At 37.0% G+C, this 15,676-nt stretch overlaps 1 protein-coding gene across 2 annotated transcripts; it reads right to left on the bottom strand.

Annotated features, from left to right (window-relative positions):
• Positions 1-906: 906 nt before the first annotated feature.
• Positions 907-4,193, bottom strand: LOC149947092 (monocarboxylate transporter 9-like). Of its 2 annotated transcripts, XM_090171911.1 has the most exons (5): positions 3,843-4,193; positions 3,644-3,787; positions 2,029-2,832; positions 1,825-1,934; positions 989-1,111 (listed from the first exon to the last, which is right to left on the bottom strand). In XM_090171911.1, the coding sequence occupies exons 1-4, from the start codon at positions 4,033-4,035 to the stop codon at positions 1,849-1,851; spliced, it is 1,227 nt and encodes a 408-aa protein (XP_090028037.1). In that variant the 5' UTR covers positions 4,036-4,193; the 3' UTR covers positions 989-1,111; positions 1,825-1,848. The 2 variants fall into 2 exon arrangements, with proteins under 2 accessions (XP_090028038.1, XP_090028037.1); XM_090171912.1 differs by having other exon boundaries at positions 907-1,111; positions 1,825-2,832; positions 3,843-4,160.
• Between the last annotated feature and the right edge of the window lie 11,483 nt (positions 4,194-15,676).

Raw genomic sequence — 15,676 nt, 5'->3', positions numbered from 1 at the left:
CACGCGCATTGATGGACGAACTACTTTCTCAATCCAAATTCGAATGGGCACGTCCGCATGTTAAAGCTCATTAATTTGATTTTAAAAGAAAATCCCGCAGTTAGTTACTAATAGGCTTTTGCTATAGGATAGTTAGAGATAGTAAAGTATAAATTATATCGAATATCCCTAATACCTTTAAAAAACGTTCAAATGACAAGCAAAATTAATACGTCAAAATCATTCTAAAATACTTACCATTGTAAGCGAGCGCACTGCAAATAAGGCCCAGAAAAATTAGGAACACGAAGTATTTCATTTTGAAGGTACTTTGCTGTTTCTTTCCTAAAATATTTTAATAAAAGACGCTTAGTTAACTGAAATTTCTTTTAGATTGTGCGTTTATACTATTTTTTCCGAAAGATATAACGCCACTGCATTTCCGGGGATGTGTTGGGAAACTAGAAACTTCCCGGTACTTCACTTTCAAAACGGAAGTTTCTTCTTATCATAAAAAGAACTAGACAATCCTCAATTGAACGAAAAAAAGTTAGAACTAAATTTAATCATTAAAATAAAAGGCCCGTGCTTTACGTGGTAAATAAGTATTAATGAATTTTACTTTACGTTAAAGTAAAATAAATGGATTTATATCGAAACGATTTTTGACACTCCTAATTTTCTAAATGACGATTTTTGTGACCATTTTAAGTATTAACCTTTATAGTGACAATAAAGACCGTCTTAATTATTGCGCAGTATCTACCGCAAAAACAGACGTTAATATAAGTCGCTAGATGACTTGGGCCTATTTGGTTCCTTGGGTATTAGCCTAGCTGATGTGACTGAAAAGGTTAAGTAACAGGATAAATCAAATTCTACAGTCGTATTTCATTTAAAAATTTATTGCTAATTTATAAAAAAAATACTTTTACACTTCTGTACGTCAATTCAATATAAGCTACAGTTAAAATATTTAACGATTATACGAGTCAGTTTATATTATTTGTATTTCTAACTCGGTATCTCGTGTAGAATTCGTCAGTCAGCAGAATAATGATAACGAAAAATCTGAATCCGCTGAAAATTATGTAAAGGTTGAAGTATGTGCCAAAGCCATCTCGAAATATTCCTAAAATAAAGAATAAGTTAATTTCATGCACAAGGAACATTTATAAGCCACGATTGATTATAATTTTTTTTACGTCTATATTTCACGAATCTAACCATTTTTGATTTTTAACCCGGAAATATGGTTATTGAATAAAATTGACGACGATTACCTTTGAAATAAAATTTCTAAGTTTTCTATGAAGCTAAAGCCACGTTCACTGACATTGAAACCGACTACGCATTGCAACCCGGATACCTGTTTAAAGGCTCTAAAAGTCGATCGATGACTTGGGCATAAGGTGGTGTCTTGGGTATTAGCCTAGCTGATTATTATCACTTAAACTGGCTTTCAAGTTCTATTGTGAACGCATCTTTAATTAACCACGTATACAGCAAAACCAAAATTACATTTATGTCCTCCATGGCTTAAAGCTTAGTGTTCAGACACTTAAAATGAAAATGTCGCCTTTAAATTATTTGTCTCAAACATCTTCACCTACTTGTGTTGGGTTTAACTACTCATTTACAGCTAGGAGTAATTGGGTTTCAACTTCTTTGAGGCATTTAGCTATCTTAATTTCTATTAACTTCAGAATAATGCTTATCACGTTTCTATCTTTATTTCTATTAACTTCATAGTAATGCTTCTCACTTTTCTATCTTTATTTCTATTACCTTCATGGTAATGCAATTTAAAATGGACGCTAAAAAGTTTTTCAATCATTTGCTTACCTATCAAAGACGGAATTACCGGCATCACGAATCCGCAGAGAAATTCTCCGATTCCAAACGCCGCGGTCGATTTGTCGACACCCAGCGCCGGATACATCGGATATCGAGCACTAGTGCCAAAGCCGTAGCAAAACCCGATCATGTAAGCCATACTGGCCAGCAACCAGTAAGTAGAGGCGAAAGCAACGATGAAGTAAAACGTACCGCTCAAAGCGAAACTGATGGCGACGATGATCTCATTGCTGGTCAGTTTCTTGTCGATGATAGAAGTAAGTAGCAGCCGGCCACACAAATCACCGAGAGATTCGAGCAACAAGAAGTGGGTCGCCGTGCTCCGCTCCAAACCGGCTCCCATTCCGTGGTCTAAAATCGTTATCGTGAAAGTCATGGAACTTATTCCTTCAATTACCACTACGCACAACAGAGTGTAAAATTTGTACGTTTTAAATAACTCGACAAAGAGCTTTAGGTAAGATTTAGGTTGGACAATATTTGCCACGAGCGTTTCTTTGCTCGCAACGATGGACTTGTAAGAACTTGTCTCCGTATTACAGACACTCCTGTTTATTCGTTGTTCATTAACTTCAACGCTTATTTTATTTACCACGCTTTCTTCGAGAAAAAGTCCCCGAGGCTTCGTGCATAATGAAACCACAACCGCACTCGGTTCCATTTGATCAGGGTCAAGTTTTACATTTTTGTTCTTCAAGCTAAATTCGTCAATGACCGAACATTCTTTTCCGTTTTGTAAAATTTCATTAGATGGCGTCCGATTCAATGGTCTGACAGTCACGATGAACACCATCATTTGGACAAAGATTGCCGCTATTATCAACCATATCGCCCGAAGACTAAACCTTTCGACCCATATGTCGGCAAACACTGGGTAGATGAATCCAGCGACGGGATATCCGGCTGAGTATAGCACCAGTGCCTTTCCTCTGTTTCTCCTGAAGTAAGTACTGAGCAATATAACGCCACTCGGCACGACCAGTCCCAGTCCAATACCTGCCGATACATAATAATGATAATATTAAAATTCGTCATATTTGATTTATTTTTTGACCAGTGGCGTGGCCAGGGTTTCACGTTTGGGGGTGCTTAGCCATAAGGCGTTTCACTAAGACACTTCCAAATATCCAAAAAGGGTGCTTATTGGAAGGATAATTTATAAGAAGATGAAAATTAAAATCATGTAACTAAACATAATTTAATAGTTAAAAACATATTCAACTTTTTTATAGTATGCGAGCTTGGATATCCTTAAAGTACCACAAACCTTAGTATTTATAAAATTATAAAAAAATTTATATCCTCACTTACAGGATTTTGGGAATTAACGATTTTCTGTTGAGAATACGAGAGGGGCTTTTCGAAAATTTTAGGAGGGCTTCAAAAATATTTTACGTGGCTCGAGCGACGCCACTGTTAAGAAAATTTTAATACCGGAATTTATTTTAATTAAATTATGAAAAATTTAAAGTGTTACAGGCAGCGTAATCTATTCCAAAATGTAAATAAAACCCTTCCTTTCGTTCGTATTGCCTAATAACCTTCGAATACATTTGACAGATAATATTTGGTCCGTAGGAATTTCGACCGGTAAAAAATATTACTACTAAGGGGATATGAATTGGAGTCTGCTGTATAAATTCAACCAATTGTATTGGCTAATGCCACAAAATAACAGTTTTATGAATTATTCGTAAGAGCATTTAGGTTACACTCTGACGTCATCTTGAAATATATCATAACTCTTTTTGCGTTACACCGAACTCCTTTGAAAAACGAATAATGTAAAAATTAAAGTAAAACTTACCAAGTGCACTCATACAGATTTCAAGCCAAAATAAATCACTTGGGCAGATCGACGCGAAAACCAACGAGGAAACGGAAATGAGGACAGCGATAGAAATGACTGTCCGGTAACTAAAATAATGATTCATCGGACCAACCACTAATCCTAAAGAAACGATTTAAGATGCACTATAGCAATCACAAACTTTGCTCAACAGTACCTGATAAGTATCTAAAAGACAGCAGAAGACTGAGAGGCCTTGAAGCCCGCTCCCTGGACACGCCGTACGTGTACACGATGCCCAGAAAGATCGCGCCTTGGCATTTCAAAACACCGGCGTACACGCCGTTGCAGAGAGCCGACACTAACAACACGAACCAGGAATACGTCGAGTCTTGAACATTCATTGCCATTTTTTGCCGAATGGAAACAACAAACTTAAGAGCTGATTTTGAACTCAAGTAAGGACTCGTCTGGTTACAACCGCGCTGATAGAGATATATCACACAAAGAAAAAAAAGCAAATCGTTATTTATCGGCTCGAAAATAACCACGTCTTTTCTCTTTACATTTAGGGCAAATTAGAAAAAAATATTATTATCGTTTTTCCATACTCAGCGATTTCTAATCAGGCGCGACGCGTTTTACTGGGGTCAACTATTTCTACGTTTAGTTTGGAATGGTAATTTACGAAAACGGAAATATAACCTTAGTTTTATTTACTTTATTTTGCCAATCGAGTTAGCGGTAAAAATCTACAGCAGTACCATTTTTCGAATGGCAATGTTATTGGTATTGAATTATTATAAAATTTTAATAGTATAAGAATTAAGAAACAAGCTCAGCGATAGGAATGATAAATTTCAAAGTAGGTAGAGCTTTTTGTTGTTAGTAAACTACAAGGGGTAAAGATTCTGTATGTAAAAAATAAAATTTAAGTGATAAAGAATTTATATATTTTTATTCCAAAATATTTAAAAATATATGTGGTTTTTAGTTCAAGGAAAAACAACTACATATTATGTTTTAAAATATTTTTATACATGGGGTAATTTACAACTATTTTAAATAGTATTTCAAGTATAAGGTGGTATAGCTTCAACATCAACCCATTTGCGAATTGCATATCCAATAAAATTTTATTTGTTTAAGAATAAAATTTACAATGGTGTTAGAGGGCTAAGTCATTTGGCAACTTGTAAGCTAAGCTATCTTTTTAATAAATTAAATTAAATAAAATTTACAGATATAAACAAGAAAGAAATATGCACTCTAAACATTTATAAACAAATAGTTAATCACAAATATAAAATAAAAATGCTTATTTACATTAGAAAAATTAGGTTTGGTCAATTTTAAAACCATTTTTAATATCGTTATATTATAGAATTAGGCTCGAATAATCAAATTACTATTTTACAGTCAGAATATTACTATTTAAGAAAAGGTTTTTGGTTTGATCAAGGTAGGGAACGTTATATATTACACGTAATATTATTTTTTGTAATATTTGATTTTAATCTAGGTTTTTACATCTCCTAGGGGACTATAACCTCGGAGGGGTATTAAAATAACCGTGTCTGTCTGTCTGTCTCTCAGCGCTGCAAACGCGTTCGCAGTTTCGGGGCAATGTGCAATCACCACGTTTGCAGTTTTTGGGAATTAGGTAAAACATTTTCTAAAACGACTTTATTTCCAAAACCACGTATCTCTTTTTTTGCGGTTTACGTACATAGTTATACGGTTATGTTGTTTTGGAAATATTGAAGTGCTTTTTTCATTGCGTACGATATCCATTCGTGTGTATTGTGTCGTTTGTACATGTATCATCGTGTTGTGTACTGGGTAGCTACTCTCCAACTTCTACTGGTTTTTGACTTTTGGGACGGACCGAGTGCTGAGGGTTAAACGTAAGTGGCAGGGTTTCCACCAAATGTTTACGGTATACGTCTTATTGTTTTCAGCGTTAGTGTTGAACCCGAGCCCTCCTGCATGACAGGCGAGGGTTCTACCACAGAACCACCGATAAATGTTACGCTTCATTGAAAATTATCAACTCAGCTTAGCGGAAGAGTATATTAATAGTTTTTAAAATCTTCATTGTTTACGTATGAAATTGTAATTTATTTACGGGTTTTCTTATCGACTTAACGTTTATTGATATACGAGCTGGCGTTTTGTAAAGTGGCTTTCTGTGCTTCGTTAATTGTAAGGTTTTTGCTTCTTGTCAATACATTTGGTGTGGATATTTGGATATCTTCGATTCCTAATGCAGTCATTGATTTCCTGGGTGTGCGAGTCATTATATGATATTGGAAATTGGACGACATTGTCCTTTTTATGCGGTATGTGTCACAACGTCAACAGGAAGTCTACGAGTCGTCGACTACCAGATTTCGAATATAGATATTCTATGGTATCTTCATCAAGGGCGAGTGTTGAAATAAAATACCCTCTGTAGATATTTCTTCCATTAAAAATTGATTCGTATTATATTTAACTGATAAACCTGTACAGTAAATAGGGTTAAAGTCAATTGTGCATTGTTTTAGTACGTCTAACTCACTGTTGTAACTACTTAATTTATAATATTCTGAATAAATTAAACTCGGTTGTTTCGTCTCAATTATTTTAATTATAATTAAAATTTTATACCGGGCGGGATTGAACCTGGATTACGTTTTTAGTAAATAACTCTGAATTGCGGAGATATACCTTTAAGGGTCGTCTCGAGAAATTAATACCAATGGGATGTAATGCAGTTTGATAAAATCTCTATCTACGGTGTCACCATCTTTACCCTGAATGCTCACAATTCTTAAAAGCGAGGCGTTACAGTCGCCTACAGCACGATTTTATACTATGTCGGAATATACGAACAAGGAATGAAGGCCCACATCCATATCGACGGTATATTTCGATAGCGTTTCCTCCTTTTTGTCAATAGTGAAATCCTCCACGGTATGTCTTGTAAATCCAAGAATTGTCGCTAGGATCCCTGACATTTTCAAATATACCTTATTTTCCAATTTGACGTGAACCTTTCACAAGTGTTTTACGTATTTAAACGAGACTGGTAACACACGTTATGATGTGGCGCTTATAACAGTAGAGTGTTTATTATCAAACTCAAATTGCCATAGATCTAGAAGATCCGTAATAGCCTTTAGGCACGTCGATGTGGGTCGGAAACTCACGTTCATTATTCTTCGAAAGAATTACGATACAATTATCTCGGAAAACTAATCTCGGCCAAACCAACCTCGTAAGAACCGTCACGTTGTACACATTCCGGGAGATACGTATGGAACTTGCTCATGGTATTACCCTTGGAGAACTTCGTAGAAGAATCCGATGGTTACCTAATGTAGAAACTCATACTACTATAATTTCTTTGACCCAACTGTCGAATGAGGGTGGTTATCCTTTCCAGCGCACTCATTTCTCAACTTGACCGTTAGGATTCCGTCTGCTTCTCAAAACCTTCTGAATTATAAATGGACAATTTTCCAGATCTTTACCCACTCTCTGTATTTCATCCTAGTTGAAAATGCCCGAAATGAGCTCGGAATTGAGATCACTCAGCCTATATACCGGCGGATGTTTTGGAATTCTTTCCACTTCACGGAATAATTCTTCCGTCCCATTTGACAAATACCCCTTTTCAAATGTTTTCTTATTTTTACTCATTCTAACAATATCTCCTATATCAAAAGGAAACGAAATTGGTGGTGAAAAATTAATCCTCCGATATAACATTTTCCAACACTTGGTTCGAATTTTCGGGGAAAACATAATGTTGTTTTATGATCCGACAAGTTCTTTCAAAACATCGATATATGTATGTTTATTATTTTTAGTAAAGTAACGATACAATCGTTCTTTCAAAGTCCTATTGAAACGTTCGACCACTGACGCCTTGACTTCCGAGTGCGTTGCGAAAAATTGAATTCCGCTTTGATTGAAATGTTTTTGAACGGCGGAACACACAAACTCACTAACGTGATCGCTCTGGACTCTTATAGGCTGACGCCCCGACGTTAAAATATCTTTAAAAGCCTCTACCATTGTCTGTGCTTTCTTATTTTTTACCGCTACTACAATTGCGAGCTTGCTGAAGACATCGATACAGCAAAGCAAATACCTAAACCTCTTATTCACACGGGATAAACTTTGTAAATCGGCCAAATCAACTTGCCATTGATCGTCTATACCGTACACGATAGTTCGATTCCTTTGAAATACACGCCTATCAGGTTTGTCCAGCGTGTCTGTATCTTGATGTTTAAGGAAATCTTTAACTTCCTTAAACGTTACTTTACACCTTTCGATTTTGCCACTTGAGTATATATCCTCTAGTCTATCCATTGCTCGTGCAGTTCACGCTACTATAGTAATGAAACGCCAACTCGGATACTTCGAAAATAATAATTACGGTTAAGATTAAGATCGCGGTCAGTACTTTCGGATATTTTAAAAACGAATGAGTAAGACCGGGTACAACAGCAGCACTACCATCCATTATGGTGAATAGGTTTCAAATCAATAGTAAGTATAATTGTTCTTCATATTTAATCAAATTTTATTCAAAACGTTACAAGGCATTCCAATTTTGGAACCCGTTGCCAATCATTTTACCATCATTATTGTCAGATTTAAAATCCACAGCATCTTCCATTTTACGTTTGTTTTTATTTTTACCAACTATTATTTACCAACTATTATTTACCAACTATTATTTACCTAAATAAGGATTTGGGTACATTTCCCTTTACTAGACAATCGTAAAACTCGTCAACTCCGGGAACGATTTTAATTTTTTTAGAATTAGCTACCCAATACGCCAAAAGATCTATAACATCGTCGCCGTTAAAACAAAACCACGCATCTTTTCGGTGGCCTTTTTGAGAAAAATAGATTTTTAATTTTGCAGGGACTTGTGAAATCGCGTGTTAGGTTTTTAGACGTGAGTTAATTTTACAGTTAAATAATTTCGTTTCAATATTGAATTTATGAGGATTTGAATTTAAAAATATTTCGCTAAAGGGGAATTTTTAGAAATACGTGGTCTTGAGTGAGATAGGAGCTGACAATAAGCAAGATACGTGCTTTTGCGCGAAATGCGTTGTGAATATCAAAGATACGTTTAAATGTTTTCTCGATTTAAAAAAAGAAATTAAATTGCAACCTATTAATGTTTTTAATGTTATATATGTAAATTGGGGTGTAGAATCTCAATATGTCAATTTTTACAAAACCACGTATCTCAAGTTACGGGGTTTTGTTTTAACGGCGACGATATGAGAACCGGAAATTTCATCGCCACGATATATTAATTCACCATTGTCGTTAAATTTAACATTTGTTGATGTCTCTATCCATTTGTATTACGCCAAACACTGGTAAATACAATAGCCTGGAATAACAGAGGTGATATGCGTATTAAAGTTCTTGATCAAAGTGTTTTTACTTTCTTTCACTACCTTGTTGAGACGTTGCTGTAATTTGTGATTAAAAATATTTTTTTTTATGTTCCATAGCGCTATTAGGATTAGTATGAAGTTCAAAGAGACTGTCCACTTTCGGTATTGGTTCGCTGCTTTTCCTCACTTCGGAACTTTGAAGTCTTCTAAAAACTTCTTCCGAAACTATCATCGTTTTCCGGTCTATCACTTGATTACCTTGTTAATAGCAGCGCCTGCCACGGAGCTGAGAATTTAGAGAATAAGGACCAATAAAATAGGTAAAAATCCACCTGTTTTATTAAAGATCCTTCTTCCCTTTGACTGGGATAACTTTAGATTGAATTTACGAAGGACACTAGGATGTTTCTTCAACCGCTTCTTGTGGTCGTCTGAAATTTTAACCGAATCGCGCAAAACTTTTATACAGCATTCGGCTAAAGTTTTTAACTCTTCATTACTGGCGTTTTTAATTGCGGCTTTTCTCTGACGCGCTTTGCCGGATGATAAATATTTCAAAAAGTTTATATTTTCTTGCACCCTATTCTTCGGAACCATGTCGCGATTTTAAGCGCTTTAACCATGGACACTGTATCTCTACAAAATCACCTGCCGCCGCCACCGTCTCTCTGTAAAAGGAGGGGGGCGGGGGGGGGGGCAGGTTCAAGAATTTTGAAAGTTTCGGGCTGTCAAGGCCATATAATTCGTCACGTGGTCGACAAAACATGCTGTTTGAAATGGGGGTTTACATTCTTTCGAATGACCTTGACGGCCCTGCGAATCGAGTACGGCCAACTATTTCAGCTAATACGAAGTAGGACGCAAACGGACAGTGAGGGGGTACCTCTTTTAGGCTGCTTTTCCCGTACGGTTAGAGATACAGTGTCCATGCTTTAACGATAGCACATCGATTGGGATCTCGATGGAACTTACAATGTTCCGGTGGATTAAAACAGTATATGGTCGAAAGACGGGGGCAACTCAAGTCAACCGACAAAACGTTTGAGAGAACCACAGCTTTTTTTTCTCCTTTGCAAAAGAATTTAGTCGCCTTTTCAAGGATACGTTTGGTGACGGTTTCTAGACTGCTATTATCGTGTGGTCCCTCTTTTCAACGTAAGTCGCAAATGTTCCACGTTAGCCATATGCACTGTCTTTTATCCTCCTGTGAAAGAATTGAAAATGGGAATGGTGGTCTGAATGTCCACGCTTGATAGTCTCCCGTTTCGTCTTCGTAAAGGGCCACCTTTCGATCTATAGAAGTTAGCCTCGATAAAACAAGTCATTTCCCTACCGTTTAATCTGTCATCAATAAAGTTTTGTTAAGAGAAGGTTCGTCGTTTTAAACAGTCCGAGTCACATTACAACGTCTCTAAGGAGAGATTCACTTCAGCTCTTTAGAGATTTTTCTTATTGACAGCTTTCCGGATCAGAATGATTATCCTCAAAAATCTCCGTCCCTTTTAAAGGAATCTCACGTGGGTTGAAGTTCGTGTAAATAATGATAAGTCAAGTACAATATCGACTGATATATCTCAATAAATTTCCCCCCATTAATCTAATCCGGTAGAATTCGAAAGGGAATTTTCCACGATGTAGTAAAATTTTTTCCCGATTGATTATTTGGGTACATAGATTGCTGCTGGCTCTCCTGGTATAATTCCAGTCCAAAGTCTATGTTTCTCACACGTATTCGGTTTCAGATCAACTAACAAGTATCCGAACGGTTCAGCTACTGCTTGTTTGAATGCGTCTATGACGAACTTGCTATTTCCGGGTGTTATTTGTTTTACAAGATGGTATGTGGCTGACTGGTCACGTGCTGATTTAAAAATAGCTAAATAGTGCGCATTCAGGTTCAAAGTTCGAATCTCCTTGCCGGGGTAGTATAAGTTTTGCATTAGAATCAGGATTGAGGTATTGCGGTGATGGCTGACTCTAACGAAGATATTTCTTGCATCCTTGTTATTGGCAATCTCGCATAGCAAATCTTCAAGTATTACGAAAATTTTTATACTCGGATCAAGAATATTTACGTCTAAAAGTCCTTCAAGAAATTCCATCGCTGGTGAGTAATTCAGTACGGAATTAAACAAAGTAGATTGATAATCGGTGTAACACCATATTACTCTCTCGGGAACTGGGTAAATTAGTTTTGTTACAAATACGGACTTTCCCGATTGGGTAGCGCCACTTATTATTCCGTTAAAAGGGTGCTTTAGGCTTAGGTCTATTTCCATGACTAACATTGACGAGAAACAAAGAACGAATGATAATTTATTAACAAAGTAATTTTATTTATAAAAGCATTTTTTTCGAAGTACAAAAAATAATGGTTAAAATTTCTTTACAAAATTCGTGACTCAGAAAGGTTTTGTTAAGAAATACATGATGGGTAGCATTAATATCGAGAAACTTTACAACAGTCTGGTAGGCGGTCTTAACTCTTTCGGACCAATCTTAAACTAAACATTCATGTTCTAATTGTGATGGGAGAGAATACATACACCCGTTACAATTTAATAGAATTGATTCGCGTATCTGGGACACTACGTTATCCGCGATCAGATCTCGAACCCGTATAGTCTCCCCTAAGATAGTCATTACATTTTCATATTTCTCAATTATGGTCGTCCACAGCTCAAGCCTAACGTTAAGCCCTTTTTTCGATGGGAAGGGCATTACGTAGTTCTCACCAGTTCCAGGGACCATCTCTCGAATGTCCAACACATGCCGGTCTTGATAAGTAAACATCTCGATACGTTTGGTTATCGAGCGAGGGGTAAGACACTCTGCGAACTCGGTGTACACTGCCGTACCTTTGACAGTTTTAAATGGAACTCGCGAACTCTTGAAAATATGTACCTTTAACAGTGCTAAATGCACGAATTCGGTGTACAGCTAGGTTATATGAGAACATCTTACCCCTCGTTATCGAGCCTTCGAAGAACGATCTGTTCCATTACTCTTTGAATTCTGCCTCAATCAAAATGATTCCCGATGAGCCGTCCGTAAGTCCCAGCTTAATTTTGCCCTCCGCGGTGATTGATACTGCTTTCTTCGTCTAAGTTTGGAAAACGTTTGTTCCAGACCTACAAATATCAAAAAAAATATTATGGCTCGTTTTCGAACGTGGAAGTTCTAAGTTAATGAAAATAAATTATACGTACATTTCAGAGTCTGTTGTTTCGTCTTCTTCGTTATGGATGTCGATGGAGAGAATGATTTTATTGGTCTCACGCTCGTCTTTTATACTCAAATAAGAGTATAAAGGTCGATGTGGAAATCACATACAAACGTCATTGGATTTCCCAGGATGTATTTACTTTATTTCCTAATTTATTTTCCTCATATGGAAAATTTAAAAGCCCCTTTGCACCATTAATAACTTGGAACTCTGTGTTGTTGTGTTGTACGTCTTTTGCATCCATTTGAAGAAATACTGGAGATAAAAATGGTTCAAATTTCAATTTAATAAGCATTCTGAAATGTTGTTTATTTCTAATAACATGATTAACCCTATCTTCACGTGGTATAATGTGTACAGTAACCTCAGATAATCGAACGCACTTCATTATGTAATAGCATAATATAACTAAATCTTATATACCTTCAGTTTTATGTCCTCTAAGTATCGATATACCTTCAAAGTTCAGTTCTCTGTCCTCTAAGTATCCTTATTCCCTACCTTACAAACTGGCCACTAAAAAGGTGAAGTGATGGTTCTTTAACCACAGGTCTTAAGGATACGTGGTCTACTCTGTTGGAGTCTCTCTTTAAAGAGGACTCCACGGATGATGATGGTCACATCACTATAAGGGACTCATTGCACGAGGACTTCGTGAGTCTGAATGATGAAAGTTATGAGATATTGTAGACCATCAACTCTTTTAAGAAGGGCAAAGTGCTGGTTAAGCTGATGTCAAGAAGGCTGTTCTACTTCTTACACTGCAAAAAATTGTCACGCCAGTCTTATAACTTTAGATATGGAGGGTGCTTTTGAAAATGTGTGGATTCTGGGAATCTTTTACGGTTTAAGGAACTTTAAGTGTCCAAAAACATATATGAGATTTATTTTAACTATCTGAAGGATAGGGAGGCAGTGGTGAGGGCAGGCAGTACCTTTATACGGAGAGTACTGACCCGTGGCTGCCCTCAGGGTTCGTGCAGTTGACCTCTGCTGTTCAATGAGGATTGAGTATCCAGGGGATTCTCAAATCCAGGCTTTTACGGATGACTTGCCATCACTTTTCTCTGGCACGTCCAGGCATTCTCTCGAAAAAACCGGTAAGGTGATCGTGGATAAGTTTATAAGCTGAGATTTTCAATTAAGACGTGTGTGATGAAAAGACTCCCAATCTATAATATGGGAGGGGTCGGCATTGCAAACGTTGACAAGTCGAAGGTGGTTGGTGCTACTATCGACAATGAGCTTACCTTTCTTCCTCATCTCGAGGAAATTAGTGTCCGGGTGACAAAGATTGTGCAAAACATTGCTGGTTTTGCAAAGGTTTAGTGGGGCCTTGACCATAAAGCGTTGAGGTATATCTACAATGGGTGCATTGTAAGAATGGTAGGCCACGCTTGCGCAGTATGGTTAACGAAACCATTTTTATTTTCCCTCAAAACGGAACATTGTTAAAACACTACTCAAAACACTTCAGGTTACCACTTCCTAACATAAACAGACCACAAAAACAATCGCATCACCGCCCACGCGCTTCGTCAAGCAAGCGCCACTCATTACTTCACTTAAACGAGTGATAGTTCGATGCTTTTATAGACTCTTAACTGAAAACGGGACATTTCTGCGGGACACCGGGACGGAGTACCGAAAAGGGGGAAAGTTCCGTTCAAAACGGGACGTATGGTCACGTTGAACATGGTGGAAGGGCACGCAAAACCGTGAAAGTGTGAGGAAGTTGAGCTCGATACAGAGAATTCCTGCACTGCGTATAACTTGTGCTTACCGGACTATCTCGAGCGATGCATTAAAGGTCCTTACTGGTATACAACGTTTGGACCTGATGGTGAGCCAGGAAGCTGCTGTCTTCAGATCCTTTTGTTTCAAAGAAGACAGCAAGCACTGTGAGGTGAAGTTACAAGGTGGTAATTACCTCTACCCAGGCGACCCATGGGAGGACCCCCGGCGGTCAGGGGTAATATAAACATCGATGTGCAACTACCCAATAGAAATGGGGTAGAGGTGTTAACTGACGACTCGTTGTCCAGTGGGGGTGGCGGAGTGGTATTCGTTGCGAAAAGAAAAGGTGTGAAGTTTATAACCAGGCCAGTCGCATTAATGAAAAGGTGGATGCGTTGTCTCTGGAGCTCTTAGCAATATATGAAAGTATTTGCTGGTTGAGGACGGAGGGCCAACGTTCACGTGATGGTGCAAAAGTATTTAGTATTTACTGATTGTCTTTTTGCTATAAACGCTATAAGCAAATATAAAAACAATCATGGCTTATGCCATAAGATCCGTAAGGTGATGAAACGGATCGTGACGCAGGTCACGTTAACCAATCTCCCAGAGAAGGAGTGGAAACCAGCCAAGTTGGTGGTTAAACGAGGTGACGACTCAAAGTTGGTAGGAGTCGTGGGTAGTAAGTGAGAAAGGTAAGGTTACTAGGAAGTACTTTCCTAGAGTTAAAACAAGTTCCAATACGAATTACTACGTGGACACTGTAAATTTCCACTTTATCTGTACAAATAGCATCGCCCAAATGCATATGCGGCATTCTGGAAGCAGACTCAGAACACCATGCTCGTTATTGTCCCAAAATCTGGATAATGAATCGATCAACGAACTGGAACGTGTAATTTCGTTGTAAACCCCTTTAATGTTTAGGCGGTGCACGGGTTTCCCACGCGAAAAGTTTATTTTGAGAAAATTGGTTATTTCCCCTAAGATTATTTTATCTGATAAATGTAAGTTTTATTTTGTCCGAGGATAATATCTATTTTGTCTGAGGATAATAACTATTTTGTCTGAGGATAATAACTATTTTGTCTGAGGATAATAACTTCATTTTCTATGGGGATATTAATTTATTTTCTATGATGATATTAATTTGTTTTCTATGAGGAGATTAATTTATTTTCTATGAGAAGATTAATTTATTTTCTAAGAGGATATTAAATTTATTTTCTACGAGGAGATTAATTTATTTTCTACGAGGAGATTAATTTATTTTCTAAGAGGATATTAATTTATTTTCTACGAGGATATTAATTTATTTTCTATGAGGATATTAATTTATTTTCTATGAGGATATTAATTTATTTTCTATGAGGAGATTATATATCTATTTAAAAATTAAATTGACAACGAATTTTTCTCGTGCACAAACGTACAAAGTTTATTTTAAAACCCGACCGCGGTTTCGGCCACCTTCATGTTGCCATTTTCAAGAGTGAACCCGATTCACATTACAATATGACTTCTATTCAGAGAATAATTAAAAACCAAGATTTATTCAAGCGATGAGTTAAAAAAAATTAAAGACTAGAAACAAACACCGGTAAAATACCAATAGGAAGGCGTTAATTTAAGAACAATTCCCCCCCCCCCCAATTATTGAGATTATCA

The sequence above is a fragment of the Leiobunum rupestre genome, chromosome 4 (genome assembly GCF_980474605.1).
Source record: "Leiobunum rupestre chromosome 4, qqLeiRupe1.1.hap1, whole genome shotgun sequence".
NCBI classification, from domain to species: domain Eukaryota; kingdom Metazoa; phylum Arthropoda; class Arachnida; order Opiliones; family Sclerosomatidae; genus Leiobunum; species Leiobunum rupestre.
Note: the sequence above shows the minus strand (reverse complement) of the source record. Positions and strands in the feature narration are given on the sequence as shown.

Bases quoted from the DNA above. Each gene is read 5' to 3' on its own strand.
- LOC149947092 (XM_090171912.1), bottom strand. From the start codon at position 4,035: ATGGCAATGAATGTTCAAGACTCGACGTATTCCTGGTTCGTGTTGTTA. The intron at 3,788-3,842 runs GTACTGTTGAGC...TCGTTTCTTTAG, and splicing joins GTCTTTTAGATACTTATCAG to GATTAGTGGTTGGTCCGATG. The intron at 2,833-3,643 runs GTAAGTTTTACT...ATGTATCGGCAG, and splicing joins AATCTGTATGAGTGCACTTG to GTATTGGACTGGGACTGGTC.